Source organism: Hippocampus bargibanti, linkage group LG03 (assembly GCF_051943395.1).
Source record: "Hippocampus bargibanti isolate YZ-2025 linkage group LG03, ASM5194339v1, whole genome shotgun sequence".
Taxonomy (NCBI): domain Eukaryota; kingdom Metazoa; phylum Chordata; class Actinopteri; order Syngnathiformes; family Syngnathidae; genus Hippocampus; species Hippocampus bargibanti.
This window is the reverse complement of record NC_142736.1, coordinates 9,860,576-9,884,474: the sequence shown is the minus strand read 5'-3', so window position 1 is coordinate 9,884,474 and position 23,899 is coordinate 9,860,576. Positions and strand designations below refer to the sequence as shown.

At 39.7% G+C, this 23,899-nt stretch overlaps 1 protein-coding gene across 1 annotated transcript in view; it reads left to right on the top strand.

Annotated features, from left to right (window-relative positions):
- Positions 1 to 22,451, top strand: part of LOC148900255 (CD82 antigen-like) — a 28,462-nt gene extending 6,011 nt beyond the window's left edge. The window contains exons 2-9 of the mRNA XM_088991854.1: positions 8,339 to 8,411; positions 10,281 to 10,353; positions 15,818 to 15,939; positions 16,159 to 16,233; positions 17,437 to 17,535; positions 20,861 to 21,034; positions 21,109 to 21,192; positions 21,307 to 22,451. Of these exons, the coding sequence (XP_088847980.1) occupies positions 8,349 to 8,411; positions 10,281 to 10,353; positions 15,818 to 15,939; positions 16,159 to 16,233; positions 17,437 to 17,535; positions 20,861 to 21,034; positions 21,109 to 21,192; positions 21,307 to 21,384 (768 nt within the window). The 5' untranslated portion in view covers positions 8,339 to 8,348 and the 3' untranslated portion in view covers positions 21,385 to 22,451. The remainder of the gene's footprint in view (positions 1 to 8,338; positions 8,412 to 10,280; positions 10,354 to 15,817; positions 15,940 to 16,158; positions 16,234 to 17,436; positions 17,536 to 20,860; positions 21,035 to 21,108; positions 21,193 to 21,306) is intronic.
- Positions 22,452 to 23,899: the final 1,448 nt, after the last annotated feature.

Here is a 23,899-nt window from a genome sequence, read left to right as displayed (position 1 = left end):
AACATCAGCATCGTGAGCAATTGCCCGACTGGTGGATACTTTTTCTGAGTGACTCAAATTTCTGTAAAAGTACACCTCAGGGCCCGAGGGATGAATGATGAGGGCGCTGCATAGACACATACAGTAGAAATGTCAGAGCAGCTATAAGAAAGTTTTGTATCGAGATACCTTCGTAAGTCGCTGTGCCGCTGTACTTTATCTTTTTAGGTGACTCGTTATTGCCATGAAGAGTCCATTAATAGTTAACATGCTTGATTTTAATTTGAGTGCCATGCCGAGGTTTGGACATGGCTCGCACTGCCCCGAGCGTGTCAAAGACACACAACTTGTGATTTAGTACACCATCATCTTATGAGTCATTTATTTGAATGAAGATACACCACACTCTCATTCTCATGAGGATGCTGCACGCACACGCAAACCTCTTGGTCGTTGATTTAGCTCCTTTTGCTTCACTGAATTGGATTCTTCTTGTTCTTTGGTATTGCAGATTATTTGTAGTTGGTTTAACTGCTTCTTCGTGTTTGGAGTTGGCTGCTAGCTGCCTACAACATAAGTACACAAAGCCGCGGTCGAGGTTTGTTTTCTGATTCCTGATGAACAAACATTTTATCAAAGGCATTTTCACTTGATAGCGTCTATCAGCATACATGTTGATATTAAATTATTGCCATTCCCCAGCACAACTTAATTAGATATTCAATCTCGCTGTTGTGACTGTTTGTTCCTTAAATTTTCAGTTGCCATGGCACTTTGATGCTTTGGTAAATATAGGCTTGATGTCTGACATTCGATAAACTCAGATTACTTTGTGAAAACTTGGACTGCACCTACTACCTCCGGACTGTGAAGTCGACACTCGATACTGGTCTGTCGCGAGAAATATCTTTGGTGATTAGGAGCTGCCATGTCAGGAATAAGATTAAAAATAAGAAAGTACTAGTCCCACAATGGGGAAAATTGCATTCAATCAATTTACTACCAATGATTGCCAGGATGACATTTTGATATTTCTACACACTGTTGATTTCGCTTATTTGAAATTTTGAAGATGAGCAATTGGCTGGACGCCAGTTTAGGGTGACATCCGCCTATTGCCTGAAGACAGCTGGGATAGGCTCCAGAACACCAGCGACCCTTGTGAGATTAAGTGGATTAAAAACTGGAAGAACGGATGGAAGATATACAATATCACATGGTCAGTTCCAAAAATATAATTATCTGGTGTCTAAAGTGTAAACTAAATGGACCACCATCAGGCGGTATCAGGTCTCCCAGTGGCAAGTTGCATATTTCAACCATCCGCTGTTGTTTTCTCGAGAGGAGGCTACGTGAGGATGAAGCAGCCCTCTGCTTCTCAAATTCTCTCTTTTTGTGACGTGAGAGAGAATAGTGTGTGAAAGCTGCCATTGTTTGGGTGACCAGTCAGGGTGGGCGGACTTTGTGCTCTACTTGTGTGTGCGTTGGGGGTTATCATCATGTGGGGAGAAGACATGGCTGGTTGTTTGGTGTTTTCTTTGCATGATGCTTTTTTTATGAGTAGACATCTAAATCAGAAAACTCACCGGTGATGGCCAGAGTGAGGCAATCAGAACATAATGTAAATAATGTAATAATGTAAATTTCTCCACTGTGAGACTAATAAAGGCATATCCAATCCAATAAAATGATGAAAATATTATATGAAGAAGAAACTAGAAGCAAATTTCAAATCTTAAACATGTATTTTTTTTCCCGTTTTTTAACAGAAAAAGTTCCCCTCCATTGCGATGCCAAACAACCAATGAATTGGAAGCGAAATTAAAAATGCACATTTGTGGTGCCTGTAGTTTGTTGAGTGTGTGTCTTATTTAACTGTTACAGTTGTTTGTTTTAACTTGCACAGTTGTTTTTGTTTTATTTTGAAATAAACTGACTTGTTGTTGTGTAAAATAAGTTTGAATCATAAATAAATAAATCAGTTCATCCACAAATGACAATGCTCACTCAAGCATTGCCTGTAAAAATCTAGGATTTTAACTTCAAAATGGACAGACCCATCCAATGACTGTTTAATTGATATAAAGTACACTACTCCTCAAATGTTAAGGATATTTGGCTATTGGAAGAAATTTCAGGATGAAAATAGATCTAGTGTTTTAACAGTTGCATTTTGACATCATGAGACCCCAACAACACATAACACACTGGATGAACAGCACCTTGCCATTGTGATTCTTCAAACAAGACATTCCCAGGCGGAGGTGAACGCTAAACTTGGAATGTCACAGAGTCACCAGATGTCCAATGTCACCAGAAGATTGCAACATAGATCCAGAAAGACTGGCAGAGTCACAGAAAGATGTATTTGGCCACATCCCATGCTGATGACCGTGACATTGTGAGAGACACCCAAGTGCCTACAATACAGCCAAAGTGATGATATTTTTCTATGCAGCAAGATGTGAGGTCATGTTTCCCTTTGTACATATCATTTTAAGTTGTACATGAAGAGAAAATAATTATCATCATTGGACAATCAGCCAAGAGCAGAAATCGCCTCAGGCCAATGAACGGGCATAACCATAATGTCATCATCTTAATTGGAATAAAACATCATCAACAAATATATCTTTATAAAAATGCGAGTCAAAATATCTGGGGATGATAGGAATGATTGACAACTTCTTTAATGATAGGATCCAATTATGGTCCAATTATGTTAAAAAATCAGCAGCAACACTGACACAAAACACTTCAAGCAGACTTTTGTGCAAATTACAGGTACAACAATGAAAAAAAAGTTGGGTGCACTCGGTCACAGCAACCTATTAAACACTGATGATGGCTGACTCATGGCCGGATTGTTTCAAAACTCATCCATGCTAGAACCTCGCACTTCTCTGTCGGAATTTTCCCAGCTTTAAGCTCCCAAACACATCCTCTACCTTAGCACATGGGTCTGTCCATGTGACCGCTACTCCAGTCCTGGCTTGTTATTTTGAAATTGCATATGCGGCTACTCCTCGTAAGGTTGTCAGTTCAAATGTAAGTACAGTAAAGTCTCGTTATATCGATATCGGATATATCGATAGTCCCGGTTATATCGATACTATTTCTATGCACGCACGGAGAAAATTACATGTAAACAGGGTCGGATATATCGATAGTCCCGGTTATATCGATTTTTTTTCGGACTCCTTTCAATATCGATATAACGAGACTTTACTGTAACTGTTTCCATGGTGTGTAAAACATAACAAAACGACAGTAATTTGAAACCCAAACAGATTTCGGTCCAACTTGTCCAACCGGCTTGTTTGTCATTGCGTCGTAAAGGAATGAAGCATGTAAAAGGCCTCAACACACGAAACCAATGTCAGCTGTCAGAAGCCGTTGTCTGCTTGATGTAGAACGCATCTTGTTGTCAAGTTGGAGCTGTTGTCGAGGGGTGTGTTGGCAGTCAGTCTGGAGGGACAAATGGTCACCCCTTATGGGCTGTTTGCGAGACAATCATTGCACGAGACACGAGCAGATGTGATGAATCCAAATGTACAGCAAAAAAGCTCTGTAGGGACTTGGAAGTCACGTCCATGTTTTTCCTGCTTTGTGCTTTATTTACATCTGGTTGCTAACATATTGACAACATGAGAGCATGGATGTAAAAATGAAAGGGAGATTCAACATCGTTCAAGAGAGGCTACATTAACATATCGAGTGAGTTTTATTTATTTCTCCCTCTGCCTACTGCTTATCACAAACTAAGCAGAATTAATTTTGTTTGTTTGTGATTAGCAATTATTTTTGGCTCTTCCTTTTTCAATCAAATCCCACATTAGATGGCAGGAGTTCAATGTCGAATCTGTCCTTTAGAAATCAGATTTGCAAAGTAATACTGGGGAGAGACAGCATATGGACAAGCCACAAAAAAATAAACTTTCAACACACAAGCCCAAACGCTGGTCAGACCTCTGGCAATGTTTTCCCTCCCACAATTTGCCTTTCGTACAGCCGCCCCATTTCAAGCTCTGATAACTACAGACCCATATAACTTAGGACTTAACGCTTTTTCTGATGAAAGAAGAAAGTCTAAGGTTTCTTAGACTGCACTGAATGTTTATGTAGTCCTAAAACTCAATGTTCTGTAGGCCCTGCAATTTGAGTTAAAATGACAAAAACCCTGGCTTTTGAGTGGACATATTTTTGGACATCGTTTGGCAGTGAATGAGTTAATACATGCTCAGAGAAGACTTGTGCATAGTGTTGATGTTAATCCTGGGTGAGGACTATTCAACTGCTGCAAAGCCACAAACCCCTCTGGCTCCCCTTAGAATTTTTGTATACATGAACCACAGAGAAATTGATGTAACATGTAAGTGGAAAACTACAAAGAAACAGATGTATTCAATGCATAATGAATTCACTCTGCTCGAACGGCACAAAATGGCCCACAAATGAAGTTTGTTGATCAGCTTGCTGATAACAGTTCTCCCTCTCAGGCCAATACATCCCAATGAGCCATCTGTCAACACATTTTTTTTTTATCTCAGCAAGGGACACATTGTATCCATGGAATTGTCACAATTCCATTTGGTTGTTGCTCAAAACTTTAGTTTTTCTCCTTCATCTCTCACTGTGGGAAAAGATATATACTTTGGACAAAGTCCGCCCCCCCCTTTTTTTAACCTCTCTCTTTAGCAGCATATTCATGCACTCGACACTGGTGTGGCATGGGAGTGTCTATGCAGTGGCAAAACTTTGTTACCTATTTGAACGCAAATGAGGGGATGCTCCAGAAAGTTAACATAGCGGCTACACGTAGTTAATAGAGATCAGCCCTATCATCGAACTTACCAGGCGTGTCCTTGGAGACAAGCAAGTGAATCACCAGTGTCTCACTCATGTGAGTCATCGGAGGTGTTGGGTGACGTTGAGCGGGCACAATGAGTGGACTCGTTCAAAGGGGGACTTCACCCGATGGTATTTCCATCCGATGGAATTTGACTTTCAACAACTACCAGTCAACTAAGTAAAACACTGGCACAACGTGAGCGCAACCCATTTCCAACGATGAGAATATGGGTCATGTGCGTGACCGCCACATTCACCGCCACAGGATAACTGAATATGGGTCGCCATATTTCACCCAGATTTTAATCGATTTATTGATGAGTAAATGGCCATAACTGCACAGAGAGTGTAGGGGGGTCAAATGATGGTGACAGTGTTTTGGAATAAGTTCTGAGGGTGTTACACTTTTGGCTTTCAGAGAGCTAATGAATACTTTGCTGTTGGTACATCAATTTATATTTCATATCATTGAATTTTCCCATGTGACATATGATGAGACATTGCCATTTATGTGAAGAGAAATTAGTGTTCTTGAGAATTCTAACGTGGGTTCTCCAGAAAAATGTTGGTGTGTGTGTGTGCGTGTGTGCATGCGTGTGTGTGTGTGTGTGTGTGTGTGTGTGTGTGTGCGTGTGCATTCCGGCGTGGATGGGTGTGTGCGTGCCTTTATGTGATCATCTGCTTTTTGCACTGTGCTCCCCTTTGTTTTGTTTTCTGTAGGAGTAAAACCTGAGCTGGCACTCAGTCTGTTGTTGTTGTTGTTAAAATGACTTAAATATAGCTTCAAGGCTCGAAATAACAACTTCACTAAACGAAATTGCTCCTCAAAGAAAAATGATGAGGAACAATTCACTCTACATTAATGAGCAATTAAATCAAATTTTTTCGCTGACCAAATTAAAATGTTAAATTCTATTATTTTGTGATTTGTGCATTATCTAGGAAGAAAGGTAGTCCAGTTGTTGTGAGAAAGATTACAGCACATTGATTGACTGTTTTTATGATATTCAAATTTGTGCAGCCGTACCTTGTTGAATACAGGAAGGGAATTTTGTCCTTGTCTTCGTTCCTAATTTTAAACTAATTTCTTTATCTTCTCACCAGTGTAGTATTAATACCACACAATTTTGGCCCATGTCACCCTACCCTAATTCAATGTGGGTTTGTTCTCTGTAGTCACATTTTAACTAATTCACTGCCAGATGTGCAAAAATGTGTCCACTCCAGTGGCAGGGTTTTTATAATAATAATAATAATAATAATAATAATAACAATACATTTCATTTATAAGCGCCTTTCAAAACTCTCAAGGACACTACAGTCATAGGATATTCTTTCTGCGGGTGAGCAGCGGCAGCCACACGTCATTGTCACCCAAATTCCAGTGTATGAGTTAACGTATTCACTGCCAGACGTGCAAAAACGTGTCCACTCCAGGACCACATAAACAATCAATACTGGGTTAGAAACCATAGAATCTCTTCTTTCATCCGAAAAAAGAGTTAATTCCTAAATTATATGGGTCTGGAGTTATATGTGCTTGAAATGAGGGTTGCTGTCCAAAATACAATGCAATTCATACATATCTGTTTATTTAGCGCTTTAACAACAGCTGCAGCTAGAACAGAGCACCAACGAGGAAAAAAAGGGAATGCTTCCCACTTGTGGAAGGAAAAATAACATTGCCAGTGGTCATGGCCAGCGCTTTATTGTCACCCAAACAAGAAAAACAAAACCCGAACAAATTTGGGAATGGCGCTACACGTCATATTTTCAATTCCCGAATAAATGTGTAAATGGCAGTGCATGAGGTAATTGCATCTTGCAACATCTCGCAACTCTCCTAAATTTTAAAATTACTGGTAGTTTTAATTTGGCAGCAGCAGCCTTTGTTTGGTATGCGATGTCATGACAAAGGTTCAGGTGGCCGTATATATTTAGTTTTGCCCTGGTAGTAGGTCATAAATGATTTTATATGACACAATTCTTCCAAAGAATTAACACATGTCAGCAGTAAATGATCTTCATCAAGCTTCTAACCAAATTCCATTCTTTTATTCCATCTTGCCCTTGACCTGTCCCACTGAGGGGCAAAATTTTCTGATTGTTGGCGACTGCAGCAAAACACACGTCCACGTCAGTGTTCCTTCAAGCTCACAATGGTTCAGCAAACACCATTCATATATTCGATGAGACAAGTCATGGATTTTCTTGTTGGAAGAAACGTAGAGACAACTGTCTGGAGATTCCTGATGAGAATACAACATTCACAACCCTCACAAATATTCGGCCCCACTATCAGACAGAGGCTCGACTGAATGTGTCCAAAAAATCTATTTCAAAGATGATGCTGCTGCTCATTTTACTTGCGGTGAGAATCCTTTGCGATTGAAATTTACAGATTTTATTTTCTACAACAAATCAGTCTTCATACGTGTATATGTATCATGATCATTTGCCTGCGATTTCTCTTATAGGGATAGTCCACACCTACCATGCGTGCACAGCAAGTTAGACAGATGCAATGTGGATACGCCTCCTTCCGTGCTCACAGATTGAATTTAAACTGCTTTTGCCAATTTAATCCTGCAGATTTGAGCCACCCAGTTCTGATCAAACAGGCTTGTTGGAGCCCCAATTACAAGATTAAAAGGACAGTTGGAGGGGGAATTACATGTTTGTTGCCTTCCACTGTTAATGTAGCTCATTGTTCGATGAAAAGGTTTCTTCAGCCGTCATCTGTACTTTTCAAAAAGTACAGATGACGGCTGAAGAAACCTTTTCATCGAAGGACCACTCCTGTACGACTGAGAGCTTACACAGACGTAGCTCATTGTTGGAAAAAGTGTACATTTTGTAAATAAAATAGCAGGACGGGATGTTAAGAAGCCAATGTACTGCATTTAGATAAATTGGTGTCAAATGTCTCTCAAATAAAAGAGTGACCCGGCCGGCGTCCTCGATTTCTACTCAAAGTGCCCCAAGGACACCATATTTCACTTTTAAAATGCATGTTGATTATTGCAAACAAGATTTATTTTCCAACTACGCTGACTTCGAATGAATCTGATGAAATGAAATCAACAGCACACTCTGAGATTACTTCAACTAGAATCAATGTCATGTAGTGGCCTTTTCTTGTTGTTTTCATTCTTTTATCAAACAAATGCGTATGGACATGTTTTACGTGTTGATCCACAAAGCGGGCCTAAAGCAAGTGAGGCTTATCCCCAAAGCAAATCCTCCCTGAATTAATGTATCACTATTTGACAATAATACCAGTCCTATTCATGTGTCCGTCTTTTTTCCCCATCTTTATATGCTAAGTTGCTCTTGTCTCACTGAACGTTTAACAACTACACTTGTGAGGTACAGTAAGTGATACAGAGGTGTGCACCTGTGCACTAGTACTGATGAGCGGGTGATCTTTACCCACTGCTCTGCGCTAACAATGTGTGGCACATTGCCTGTCCAATTACAGTACACTCATGCCCTCTGACCTTTACAGATAGAGCATCATGGGGCAAGGCTGCGTTACGGCGATCAAGTACTTCCTGTTCCTCTTCAACCTCATTTTCTTTGTGAGTATAATTATTCAAACTTAACAATGTGTATTGATATATGTAGATCTAGAACAGCTGCCAAAAATGTATCAAGAATGATGTGTCTCAATCACAGGCGGTTTTACAGGGTAAAAAGGGGTGGCAACTAACATCTTGACAAAATGTCGTGAAACCCCAGTTGCCACTACTACTATTGACAATGAATCTAGCAATACTAAAAAAAGGTATAACTGTTCCTCATGTTGTCTCCATAACATGTCTATGCAGAAATTTGTTCAGGGGCAGGTGCTCAAAAAAATCAAATCAAATAAATAATAATAATATCCAAGAGCGATGGCCTGTTGCTCCAGTGGTTTGCCTGTCACAGTGCAGATGTGGTAGCTTCAATCCAGGCTCCTGCCTTCTGTGTGGGGTTTACATGTTCTCGCCGTGCTTGAGTAGATTTTCTCCGGGCACTCCGGTTTCCCCCCACATACCAAAAAATGTGACCGGTTACACTCAAACTTATCCCTGCATGTTATTGTGAGTGCGCATGGTTGTTTGTCTCTGTGCGCCCTGTGATTGGCTTGCAACTGGGTCAGGGTTTCCGCGGCCTACTGCCCAAAGACAGCTGGGAGAAGGCTCAAGCCCTCCCCCCTTCCCGGAAACCTTGTGAGGATAGAGCGGATCTTTAGAATTCATTAAATAATCTAATCTGATTTAATTTGAAATTAAAAAGTATTACAAAACCATATTTTTCCGATTAAGTCTTGTGAATCAACCAGTGTTATTTATTTGTGATTGTTAAGCAATTTCCAAATGTTTTGAAATCAGTTCAGTTCCTGATTGTGTCTGTTTTCCAAAGCAAAAGTAGTGTTTGCAAATCTTCTTTTTGCAAAATTTTGAGAAACCCAAAAGAAAACACTGGTCAACACAATTTTTCTTGAATGGAGTACTTCCATGGATTTTTGGTAATTTCTTGGACTCTGCTGTGCGGTTTTGCTTAACATGTCACGTTTTAGTCATTGATTAATCCATTTGGACACGGAAAGTTACCAGTGAAATGGAAACAAAGAGTACAAATTTATCTTAGGAAAGGCCATCTTTGTTTTAAAATTTTTATCCCTTGCCATGCACGCAATCACACAACACAATTTTGATACAACGACCATGTGACATCGACCGCATGAAACGTCATGGAAGGTTCGCCTGCTTGTTTCCCCCTGACTCAAAAACCAGAACTCAGAATTCATTTAACAGCTCTCATTTTTCTCTGTATTTGTTGTATAAAATATCCTCTGGGAAAGGTTGCTTGAAAGCGGAAGAGGACTCAAAGGAGCGGTTCTCTCTTCCTTCATTAAACATGTATTCCTGCAAATTAACCAACATTTCTAATAAATGTAGCTGATTTCGTGTTATTTTCTCAAAGTGTAACTGATTACAATTTGAATTGAGTTGTTGTATAGCCTTGATAAACAACATTGGTAAATGTGTTCTATTACTTCCCTAGCCTTGCTAAAAATGGCATTTCTAGACTGAACCAAATATGCAAAATACATTTTTCCCTTCTCATGTTTCTTATTTGCCTCATAGCAGCAAATAGAATAATATGAAGTAAATAGAAAAAAAATAGTTTTTCTCTGCTTTGCATGGGCGCTTTCTTTAAAAAATGAAATTGAAGACCACAGCCTCCAAACGTGTGTTTGTTGTTTTTGTGTCCTGTGGCTGACCTACGACCAGTTCAGCTTTTGTGATGACCACAGTTAACCTTAGAGCATTCATGATTCTGCATCATTGTTTTCACATTACTGTATTTCTTTTATGAGTAGAACAAAATCGACACAAGATACTAGATTTTTCTGTGTTCAGAATTCATTACGCCGGACTAATGAATTATTTTCCTTTTAGCTTCTTGGGGCCGTCATCATGGGCTTTGGATTGTGGCTCCTCCTGGACAATCAGAGCTTCATAGTTGTACTCAGTAAGTCCCAAATTCAAACTCTTATTTTCACGGAGGTGAAACGGGGTCACGCAATGATAAAAAAATGAATGCCATACGCAGTGCTCTCAAAACTACATTCACCCCACCATTATTAAAAGTGCAACATTACAGGAAACACCCAAAGACTGAATCACAGAAGGATTCAGGAGGGATGATGTTTAAATTATCTCCAAAACAATAGCAGAAAGAAAAAGGGCATGTGTTTTTTTCATTGCATAGTGTTGACTGATCGACATCTAGTTATGAATATGATTCAAATAGTTCTGAAGAGGAAAGCATACATGTTTGCAATTGATTAAAGAAGTCCTTCCGTGTCATTTTGAGGCATCTGGACTGCAATGTAGCGTCCCAGAAAAGAGGCAGAAAATGGCGACCAAGCTCCCTGTGAGGAATTAATCAGCCCATTTCCACAGGCGGATAAATTCCTTATATGGAGCTTGGTCGCCCTCTTATGGCTCTTTTTGGTGCAACATGACGTTTTCAGACCAAACAAGCACAACAAAATGCATTGACGTGATGGAAGGACTGCTACAATGTGTCCTTTTTTTTCGGTCAGGAGCGTTCCTTCAGTGACATCACGTACCGTACGGACTTGTCACCAACTCAAAAACGAGATTTCTGGAATATAAAACGTAAAATATAGCTATATGCGGTGGAATCCTTGTAAAACACGCTCAGTAGAAGTCATTTGAAGCCATTTTACAAATTATGGACACGACTTGTCCGGAGGTGTCGGTTGTCCTTTAAGTATCTGTGAATCAGCTTTTGTACCTGAGAATAAAGACATTTTTACCCATTGACAGTGACCCGGAGTCCTTTCACAGGACTGAATATTTTTGCTGTGAGTTTCAACATGTTATGGAACGAATATTCAAATTGGTTTGATGACCTGAAACATTTAAGTGTGCAAAATTCAAAAAAGAGAAAGGGGGAAAACACTTTTTCACACCACTGTAAGTTTTGATTAACAGGAAATACATTGTTCCATTCCTAAGAATCTTTCCATTATTCCTTGCGGGCTGTCTCTCAAAAAATAAGCATTGCTCCTCAGGTTTACTTTCCATTTTCAAAGTGGCTTCAAGGCATTGCTTGTCTTGAAACCCGTGTGATATAATGTTAAGATTACTGCCCATGCGTGAGCCAGCTGGCTTCAGTCTGCGCCTTTTTGCTGTGTGAAGAGCCAGATATTTTCATCCAGATCACAATCCGATCCAGGTTGCTGCTGTGTTCCCATCAGGACAAAGGAACAAAGAAAGTCAGTTGCATCGTATTACTACACGTGTCATCCCTAAATTGGTTCTTTCTTATTTGCTAGAAATCTTTACTTCGCTGTCCCTTCATTTGAATGTGTAAAATATACATGTAAACTGTAATACTGACCAGGACACTATTAATATTGAAGACTGGTGATTCAGTTGATGATGAGTTTTGTCTGATATCAAATGATAGTGTTTGAAAGAGCAAAACCCCCTTTGTCGCACAAATGTATGACATGAAGACTTTCACAATTTTATTGGCTGGATGGTGGCAAATTGTGGGAAAAATGTGAACACTCAAGGTCAGGGTTGTCAAACACTTTTTTTTTGCTGCGGGCCACATTATAATTACAGTTTCCTCTCAAGGGCCATTATGAAATTGGCAAACCATTAAAACAATGTTTCATCTCCTCTACATATTAGATACAGACGTTACAACAAATTAATGAGCAACTAGTTTTCAAATCTGAAATCAAGAATGACTTTTATTGTGGTTTACATACTACAATTTGAACATTTGGTTCAGACTTCAGCAAGCATCGTGGCACTTAACATGCTCGATTTGCTTTTGCGGGCCGTTTTATTGTTCTGTGTATTGTTCTTTTGATTTTAAAGTGTCCTTGGGTGTTCAGAAAGGCACTTGGAAATTAAATGTATTATTATTATTATAAAATGATGTGGTGGGGTCTTGACTTTGACACCTATGCTCAAGGTGGGATCTCACTTCGCGACGAAGGCTTATGAGTGTAAGCGAACATAGAATGTTCCTTATTTACGTCAAGATTCGAAATACAACCAGACTGGCGGCTGGCGGAAGTGACGTTTGAATAATTGCACCACAGTTAATCATGAATATGTAGTATTCATAGAATGGCAAGGACCTGATATATCACAATTGTAAATAATAGCCTTTTAATTGTGTGTTTTAGTTCAAACGTGTTTAGCACTGGCCGCTTAGCTTCTCTCCTTTGATTAGTTTTTGTTGGATTATTTTGATCGTTCGCCCTTGGTTCATTGCTTCGACAGGTGTGATGGAAGAGGATGGTAAAATCATCAGGAAGCCAGGTGTAGAACAGAAAGTTGGTTTAATCTTGAAGACAGCGGAGACATTGTGGGAGGTCAGCAAAGGAGGAAGGCAGAGAGAAGAGAGCGTGAGAGCGAGAGTGCGGGAGTATTTATGCAGCGCACAGTGTGTGACGCGATAGAATGTAAATGCGACATCATGTAAAGGAAGGCAGCATATGACGTATCAGGAAGTCCAAAATGTAAACAAAGATTAAAGAGCGATGTTTAGAGATGTTTGTATGGCGAATTACCCCAACAGTCTTCAATGTTAAAACTCAAGGGTGCCCGATTCAGGTCCTCATGAGCTATATCCAGTCTGTTTTCAATCTCCCTCCTCCAACACACACGATTCGGCTGATCAGGATCAGCATCAGGCTTCTGCAAAGCTTGCTGATGAACTGATATTTGAATCATGAGTGTTAGGAGAGGGAAATATGTCAAACAGGCTGGATAGGGCCTAGCTTTGGGCAAGGCTGCTCTAATTAATCAATACTTTACACAAATCCTCTTCTTTTCCTTTCGGCTTTTCCCTTCAGGGGTCGCCACATCGCATCAATGCCCTCCATCTTCAGAGGTTTGATACGCATGTTTGTTGCATGTATTTATCCGGGCTTGAAACCGGCACAAGAATACACTGGCTTATGTCCCCTTGTGGCTACAGAACAAGCAACTCTATGAACTTACGGTAATAAAGATGAAGATACTCCGTAAAAGGTTCCCAAACACAAAATGGTCATCGGCACAGCAACATTCAAAAAAGCTAAACTATACATGCGTATCTTTGTGCGTAAATGAGATGTTGGATCAAAGCTAAATACAAATGCCTTAGCAATGTCTGTATTTTTTTTAAATATATTTTTTTCAAATGTAAACCAACTCTTCTCACAATCTCTCAAAATGATTTAACCATTGGGATCACACATCTGTCAGTGTGAACAAGCAGCAGCAGTCTGTCTTTAAGACAAAATCTGAGGTAACTGAAGACGATGACGCAAACAAACTGAGAATTTGTCACTCACTATACAGCAGGGATAGAAAGTGTGTGGTTGTCTAGGAGGCGATGAGGACATTTGTCTCTTGTCAGTGGCATCGCTGCAGGTGTCCTCCCCTCAGACACTGGCCCCTTTCTCCTCTATCCGGCATCAACATGCATCACATCAGCGCAGTGCGCTCACTGCCGTACTCGCCACTGCACTCGTCACGGGTCTGGCGGTGCCGCGTGGTGAGGCGGTGAGCGTGGGTCCGCCAATTTCTTGGAGCGGGTCATCCATGCAGTTATGCGCGCAGAGAGCAAAACGTATTGAAGTGTGAAAAACTGATTCACATTGTATGGATATTCAAGTGATGGTCAATGGCATAATTGACTACACTCTACATAAAACAATGAAAAAATGCATTTGAATTACTTTGCTGAGTGACTAATTCCTGAGTAACTGTGTTCATAGTATTTATAACGTCTATCTCAGTCTGAGCACACTTTATAATTTGTTTTGTTGGTCTGATTTGCATGTCATTGTAGTGAGACATTTTTTCATGGTGTGCACCCTTTTCCATTCACTTTTTTCCCCCTTTTTCCAGATGTAATTGTGGTTTTGCATTGCCCGACTGCCAAAATGTTTGGTGGTTTTCTTTTCAGTATTGTTAGCAAACATTGTTGTTTTACTCCCTCCAAGTTAGCAAAGCCCATGGCCAAGACACGTAAACATGTATTACATTTCGGGTCAGTCCAAGAACCATTGTCAATTTTGGACATGACTATTTCTCATGTTTTGATTGCTTTTAAAACAACCAAAGGACTTATCAATTCCACCAAAATAACAATTTAAAGAATTTACTTCTAACCTCAGGGGTTTCTACCAGCAGCAATACTCAGATTAGTAGTAGGCAAGGGCCGATATTTGATTCTGACAGTATGACAACCGTGAGGAGGAAAAATATTGCAGTATTTAAAATTACTACTCTTCATCTGAGCAAGTCACAGCTTCCCATCACCGGTGAGCTTTTTTTAGAACAGACCACGTTGCCTTGGCGACACACTTGCATCGATACCGTTTTTATGTTTGTTACAATACAATCCATATTCATTTATATAGCGCTTTAACAACAGCTGAAGCTGAAACAAAGCGCTTAACATTGACAGCATATACAAGAAATAAAGCCGTCACAAAGATAGTAGAGAGCACCAGGGAGTCAAACCGATATCAAGTCAGAATCATGCTGAGTCGAATGCCAAAGAGTACAAGTAAGTTTTGAGACGGGTTTTAAAGATGGGGAGGAGGGGGAAGAGCACCACTACCTTAATTGGAAAAAAAAAAAAAAAAACTTATTTTAACAATTATGTGTTGTGTTGTTACGATAAGTGTTTTTTTTTAACATTGAAAAATAATACAATATCAAAACATTGAATAGGAATCAAATCAATACCAATCCAATATTTGGTGCATTCACTTTTATAGTGAGTAAAATGTAGTAAAATATCAATTTAACCAGTTCAGAGGACGATTAATTTCTGTGACCATTTATTAGATTATTTGTGCATTTGTTCAATCATGCATTTATTTTCTGCCTTATACGCCACTTCAGGATGTTAGCCCCTCAGACAAAAATTGTTTCAACAAATCAATTATCTCGATCCCTAAAATGATATCTTTATTGAATGGTATCCAAAGTTTCCCATCATTTGTCCATCAGCAAAACAAAGCATATTCTCCGATCATGTTTTTTTTTTTTTCGCTAACGAAGGGTTTGGAGAATATGCATCTGAATTGGTTGGTTTTGGTACCTCGAACAAGGTTAAGACCCATTGAGTGAATCCGTAAGAATCAAACCAAGGGAGGGAAGGCTACTTACTTGCATCTCGAGGTCCAACGTATAGACGCAATTATACTCTCTATTACACATAGTGAATGCCTGGTTAAATTAACACGTGGGCAAGTACCATATTTTCCGGTGCATAAGGCGCACCCAAAAGCCTTCATTTTCTTCAAAAGATGACCCTGCACCTTATATGCAGATGTGCCTTATACACTGGAAAATACTGTGGTTTGATTTTCAGATGCATCTTTCTTTCATATTACTTTGTAGCTCTTGACATATACTGTATACTTGTCCTTTCCTTGCAGATGACTCCATAGCTGTCAAGGCTGCGTGCTACATCCTGATTGGAGTTGGCACGTTTGCCATGCTTTTGGGCTTCCTCGGCTGCTTGGGAGCTATTTATGAGATCCGCTGTCTGCTTGGCCTAGTGAGTGGAGAGTTGAATTCATATAAATGATGACAGTGTCATCAATCAATATCAAAATATCACTGCCTTGTGATACGTCAGGGCAGAAAACTTATAGTTATGAAAAGTCATTTAAAACTGAAATGTAAAAATGTAAAGATCATAAAAATATTTCTATAAAAAAAGAAAAACAACCAACTGTTGATTGTTATTTTATATTCATTCCTCCATCCCACCTAGTACTTCACCTGCCTCTTGTTGATCCTCATTGCTGAGATTGTTGCCGGTGCCCTCATCTACTTCCGCAAGGATGTGGTAAGCAACATTTTATGTGATGTTACCTTTTACAGCCAATGGCAAAAAGCCATAAATGTGAATTGAAAGAAAAACCTACCAACTAGGCCGCATATATGGTCAAATTTAAGAATGGTACTCCAATTGAAATCACCCGATTACGGTTATTTATGGTAAATAAGCATTTCCAACCAAAGAGCAAGAGATGCAAAGAATGTTACGTAATTGCATCTGCAAATTATTGTTATGCAATAGTATCACTTTCAGTTCTGTAGTCTGCCCGTGATTGGCTGGCAACTGGTTCGGAGGACACCCCAACTACCGACCAAAGACCGCTGGGATCGCCTCCAGCATACCCCGCGACCCTAATGAGGATAAAACGGTGCGAAAAATCAATGAATGAGTTCTGTCGTCAAAATTTTAAAACCAATGACAGGAACTTTTTGGGGCTCATTTTAACATGTCAAAATATTGTAATGGCAAATGATGGCCATGTGTGTAGTGACTAATTACTTTGTATTTTTTTAAATGAGGTGTGAACACTCTTGAAGCAGAAGTAGCGCAGCTTCCTGAGAACTAGCTGAATGAATTCTGGATTTAACTTTGATCCGACATCTTTTGTCAATAAATTTTGAGACACACTCACCGGGCTGTTAGGTCATCGGTTGGATAAAATCTGTTTCTTTTTGGAGTGCTCCTTTTGTTGAAGATCATGAGCGTGTCCATTTGCAGAGAAATGATCAGATCTCAGGGAAATGAGAATTTGCAGTATGGACCCAGATGCCTGATGTGTAAATGTCATTGACACCGTCGGCTGTGTCTCAGTGACCGACTGAGAAAGCTGCCGTCTTCTTCTGTGATCAAAACAATGCAATGCTATCTTCAACTGGGATCAAAACGGTCCTGTGCAGATACTCAACAAATGGCACCCAATTAAAATGATAATTGAGTGGTTTTTATGCATTTTTTTTTTTACTGTTTTTACTGCAAGCCTAATCAAATCTCCTTTGGAACTGTTTTCTGCCCGACGACCATATGTTGGATAGCACTGGTTTAAACACATCATTTGTTTCAATCCCTGGAATGAAATAGTTATCGAATATTATCCAATCAGAAATTACTTCAATATTTTAGGAGGGTGATGATATGGAAACATTTTTGACAGGTTAGGCCATGTGGAGTGAATTGCCTTTAACAGAAAACTGTGTTTTCCCATTTCCCGAGTTAAATGAAGAGATGTCCAAGATTGTATCCAAGGTCCTGGAGAACTATCCAGGCAAGAACTCCACCACAGAGCAGGCGTGGGACTTCATTCAAAGAAATGTAAGCGATTAAAAGTCACCTCTCTCAAATTGTATTTGTTTTTTTTAACACTCGTTTTTTTTCATTCAACCCAAAAAACATAACAAAAACAGCTTTCAAAGTTGGCACTTGCATAGAATTTCAGTTGCAAACAAATGGTGAGGTTTTTGCAATAGAGTAAAGTCTCATTATATCGATATTCTTGGGAGTTAGAAAAAATGTCGATATGACCGTACTGTCGATATATCCGTCCTGCGCTGAACTGCACTAGCAAAAGCCGCCAAAAGAGGGCATCTTAGCGACATATAAGAAATGAAGCTGGCCATATGAGCTCGCCATTTTGTGCTTCTTATTTTTTTTTGGGGTGAGAGATGTTCCCCCAATGATGCCTCAAAATGGCACATATAATTCTTTAATTGATTGCAAACATGTATGCTTTCCTCTTCAGAACTACCGTGTATTTGAATCATATTCATAACTGGATGTGTAACTAGAAAGGATATTAACTGAATCTGAAGCCATTGTTTGGATTCACAAGCAATGCAAGACGTCTTGGCGTGAAGTCATTTTTATTGGTGTTTTGCATTTGAATAAAAAGTGACATCGGTTGTCCTTTAATACACAGTATGGACTGTACAATAATTTTCAAAATCATCACGCTTCAGCAGACAAAACAAGAAACATTGTTGCAAAAACGATTGCATTCATATACAGTACAGTGGGCATGTACATAACACAACAGGGAAACTGCAACGCTTACATCTTACTGTATTATGTATGCAATTTTAAAAAGTCATCCACCTTCTTCTGCTTCCCATTTTTACCTTTTAACACAAACACTTCAATCTCGTCTGCTACATTCGAGCTGGCATCTGAAAATGAAAATGGCTCTGCTACACGGGAGCTGGTCACGTAACAAACTCACGTGACCAAGTCGACCAATGGCGCGACCGATACAGCGACCGATACAGATTTCGATAATGGTGGTACTGTATAGCACCCATAAGCAAATATCGATTCATCTTAAATATCTTTTGTATCGATAAACATAGCAAAATGGCCGGCGGGAGATGAAAAAGAGCACCATAGTAACCGGATTATCGTAAAAACCACAAATCGTACTAAACGGAACTAATTATACATGAAAAGACTAGAAATGTGCACGGGAAATGAAAATAGTGTCGTAATAATCAGTATTATCAATATAAACGATATTGATATAATGAGACTTTACTGTATTTCTTTGCGGCTTGAGTTAAGTCTTTTCTATTTGAAAAAGTACTAACCTGGAAGATGACCAAACATTGACAGTGTTGTCACTCATGGTACAAAATCAATGGAACATTTTATATTGTCCCTAGGGGTGTGAATGTGAACGTGAATGATTTTTTTCGTCTCTGTGTGCCCTGCGATTGGCTGGCTACCATTTCCATACCTGTCAACCTTGGCTAATAGCTGCCCTTATACATGATTACAATTCCCATATAAAAGTTGTAGTACGCCGTACATTAGTTGAAATGATTAAAAAAACGCTAAGACAAGCGGAAATGCAGTTTACCGCGCATGCGCACATTATGCTTTCATAAGCGACCGTACGCAGCAATAAAAAATACATACATATGATCAAGTATTACTTTTCCTTCCCTTATTCATGATTGCAATTCCCCTTATTAAGCGATAATAAACCTTACAAACACAACCCGAAACAATTATTTACTTATAGCAAGAATAAAAACAGAGATAATTTGATGCAAAGTGTTTGGTCAATGGAACATGAGACTTGCTTTTGGCTACATTTTCCACGTGTCCGGCAATTTTAAAGTGGCTCTTTAGATCGTAAAATCCACTTGCAGCAACTTTTTACACCGAACGCAGAACGAAAACTAAAGACCTTTTGTCGCCGATCTTATCCATCCAGCGTATTCACCTTGGAGACTCGCCCATTCTTTTTGGTGGTGACCCGATCCTTGAGTTTTTCTCTTTTTAGCGGTTCTCTCATGCTTAATTCTACATTATAACTAGTTGATTCCTCGATTGCAACACAAATGCCGGACTTCAAATACAGAAACGGAAATACAAAATCAAACGAAAACAATGTGACGCGCTTGCGCATATCATGCTTCATCGACAAAGACTCGATAACCGCAGAATTTTTTTTAAGCGTATAATCGTTGTTATGCGGCGTACACAATTCAAAATGATGAAAAAAAAAAGTTTAAAATACGGGGAAAACGTCTAAGTTGACAGGTATTTATTTCAGGGTCTATCCCCCAACTGCCAAAAGACTGCTGGCGTAGGCTCAAGCACGCCCGCGACTGACGTGATAAGTGAATTAGAAAATGTATGGTTGGATGAATGGATGAAAGTAGACCAGAGTTGGACTCTGAGGCACTGTTAAAATAGGCAAAAAATAATTCACGGTCCAGAACCAGGATGACAGTTGTCATAATAATATTAATAATAATACTTTCATTTATCTGTGCCTTTCAAAACTCCCTAGGTCACTTTACAGTCACAGGATATGTTTTTCTGTGGGTGAGCAGCGGCAGCCACACGCGCCAGTGGTCACTCAACCCGGAAGTAACTCGGATAGAAAGCTAGCTAGCTAATAGACAGCTAATTCAATAACTAAGTAACTCGGATAGAAAGATAGCTAGCTAATAGACAGCTAATTCGATAACTAAGTAACTCGGATAGAAAGCTAGCTAATAGATAGCAACAGATAGATAGCTATGCCTTCACTCAACCTGGAAGTAACTCAGATAGAAAGCTAGCTAGCTAATAGACAGCTAATTCGATAACTAAGTAACTCGGATAGAAAGCTAGCTACAGATAGATAGCTATGCCTTCACTCAACCCGGAAGTAACTCAGATAGAAAGCTAGCTAGCTACACTGTACAATTTGGAGTGAGTTAAGCTTCATAACGTCGGCCTGTGATTATTTTGGAGTAAAACATTCAACTTAACGTTGGTTCAACTGGTGTTGATTGGTGTTTAGTATGTATAGATAAAACATCGCAGAATGGTCATACACACCACTTGAAAAATGTCCGCTACTCCACTGCTTTAAACTTGTCTTCTCGCTGTTGTTTTGTCGGGGGAAGCAAACAAATGCAAATGCTCATCCCTCGGCTGGAGTAGTGCACATGGGGTGCGTGACTTGCTCAACACTTGCTGAAGAGGCCAACAGCACAAAGGGTCTCAACAACTCATCCAAAGACTTCATTATGCCAATAGTGAAATAATTCGATTTCAAACTTTACTACCAGAGAGCCCAAATGACATGCAAACAAAGAGAATTTTGGAAATGTGTTTTGGAGGTGTATTTCATTCCTGATTTCTCCAGATGGAATGCTGCGGCTGGAATGGTCAAAGCGACTGGAATGCAAACATGGTGATCATCAACAGTTCGCAGCTTCTGTTTCCATGCTCGTGCCACAACTCCTCCCTCGCGATCGGAAACGTCTCCGAGAGCGGATTCTGCGAAGCTCAGACACCCGACTGGCCCGTATACGACACGGTAACATGCCCGGTCGGTCTTCTTGCTTTAGTTTGGGACTAATATGAGAAATCATCTTCTGCCATTCTCTTCAGGGTTGCTCTGACAGCGTCGAGACCTGGCTCCTGACCAACATTGGTGTTGTCCTGGGAATCTGCATTGCAATCGCTTTTATTGAGGTAAATGTTCACTATTATTCATGTGCACCAATGGCAATGTCAAGTAAATGGCTGCTGCTGATTGAGATGCCACCTATTTTTTACATAATGACTTTTTTTTTGGTCTTCCGACAGCTGCTGGGAATGATTCTGGCCATCTGTTTGTGCAAGAATATTCACAGGGAGGACTACACTAAAGTGCCAAAGTACTAAAGTTCACCACACTGAGTTTGGCTTGAACTGGAGCTAATAAGACATTTATCCACTCAATTTTTGGTTTAAATGTGTCCAAATGTAAACTTATGTGTTTAGCTTTACATTTAGTTGAATCCCTCTTAGGGGGTATGTTTTTCTCAAACCAGTCTCGCTTGAAGCACTTTAGAAAAGTTTTGCTTTTAAACTTTTGATCCGAGAGTGATGCTGCAAATTTTTTGACTGGTTTCAAGGAACCTGCAGGAGTTGGGGGGGCGAAAAAATAACGAATGACAAAGATGTGGCAAAATACTGCTGGTCCTGTGATCAGTATGGCATTGTTAAGGTTTATATTTTCGTTTTTTAAGTTTTATTTTTGAGATTCTGCAGCTGATTACAAAGCTCTCAAATCCTTCAAATGTCATGACTTTTTTTATATCCCAACTTTGTGTATGATTACTTTGTAAATAATTTAATTTAGTACTTCTTTGAGCTTGACCCCTATATACTTCCGCTTTTATCAATGCAAGCTAGTTGCTCATTGTACTATAAAATGTTTTTGTTCTCTTATTTTGGAACTTATTGGTTGCAACAAAAGTAATGTAATACTGACAAAAAAATAATCTGTGATTTCCAATGTGGATGAACAGGAACATACACAGACTTGTTTACTTTGAAAAGTGTCATGAGCAAAGTTGGTAGAAGATTTTTGGGGAAATTATTTTGTAGTGAAATTTATTTGTAATTCAATTTTAACTTTCACCGGAGACCGTGTAATATTTTTGCTCTGTATACATTTCTCATCCACGATGCACAGTGAGTAGAAAAAAAACACTCCACATTAACTCTCATGGCGTTTTTAAAGCTATGTCTGTTATTTTTTTCTCCAATCACAGCATTCATTCAATTCTGTTTCTTTTCCCAAAAACGTTATTGTCATTGGATGAAGGGTACTTTTTAACATGTCAAAAATAACAATACTTCTGTGAATTTACACACCCCCATGTTGGTGCATTGTTTTCAAAGCCCGTTGTTTTTTTTTCCTTATTGAGTGCTTGCATAAAGAATAGTCCTCATCTCAACCACCATTGAATTTCTGTCTGTAGTTCTTCAAGAAAAACAATTGTACGCCGCTGGTTTTTGTATTTCTGTGTCAATCCTGGATTTTGTAATGTCTCCCTGTTCCAATACCCGATTCAAATCAAATGATCAGATCATCGTTGAGTTCTGCAGAAGATGGATTCTGTAGCTGTAAAGCAGATGATGGATTCTGTAGCTGTAAAGTGTCCTTGAGAGTTTTGAAAGGCGCTTATGAATAAAATGTACCCTAGGTCGAAAGAATGTCCTTATTCATGTGCCAGGCTGCTTGCATATTGTACCAAATTAAAAGAATATGTCTTAATAACTTGTGGTTTGCTGACCCCTAGTCCAGGATGTGTCACTTGACTTGATCAGAGCAGCTAGGATGGGCTCCAGCACATCTGTGACCCTAAAAAGAATAAGCCGAAACCAAAGGTTCAAAAAAACACTTCCTGTCTGTCACATCACACTGACATTAATAGTGTATCATTTGTGAAGAGCAGTAAGGTTATAATAATAATACATTTAATTTATAAGCGCCTTTTAAAACTCTCAAGGACACTTTACAGTGACAGGATATATTTTTTTTCTGCGGGTGAGCAGCGGTTATTGTGGATATGAGTAAAAACAAAACTTTTCTTTATCAGGGTAGATGTTTTTTTTTTAACTGGCTGAGTAAAATGGAAGCTATTTCGAGACTTTCAATCTTACAATGAACATACATTAGAACACACACCAAGGACATAATACGAGAGAGAGAGAGAGAGAGAGAGAGAGAGAGAGAGAGAGAGAGAGAGAGAGAGAGAGAGAGAGAGAGAGAGAGAGAGAGAGAGAGAGAGAAGAGAGAGAGAGAGAGAGAGAGAGAGAGAGAGAGAGAGAGAGAGAGAGAGAGAGAGAGAGAGAGAGAGAGAGAGAGAGAGAGAGAGAGAGAGAGAGAGAGAGAGAGAGAGAGAGAGAGAGAGAGAGAGAGAGAGACAGAGACAGAGACAGAGAGAGAGATATGACAATCTGATGTGCATTCACGGGCGGCCCGGTAGTCCAGTGGTTCGCACGCCAATTTCACAGGTTGAGGTCATGAGTTCAAGACCCGGTCCGGCCTCCCAGGGTGGAGTTTGCATGTTCTCACTGGACCCGAGTGGGTTTCCACAGGGTCCTCCAGTTTCCAATTTCTATTCCAATTCCAAAAACATGAGTGGCAGGCAGATTGAACACTCTAAATTGACCCTAGGTGTGAGAGTGACTCGTTGTTTGTCTCTGTGTGCTCTGCGATTGTGCCAATAAAACCCGAAGACGGCTGGTATAGGCTCCTGCAACCCTAATGAGGATAAAGCGGTCTGGAAAATGGATGGAAAGGTTTCGAAGGTTTCGAAAAGCCCGTCTGCTGCATAACGGAAATGCATAATGAAAGTGACACAGCGACAACGAAAGACAGAAGGAGAGCGTTTGTGTGGCGAGT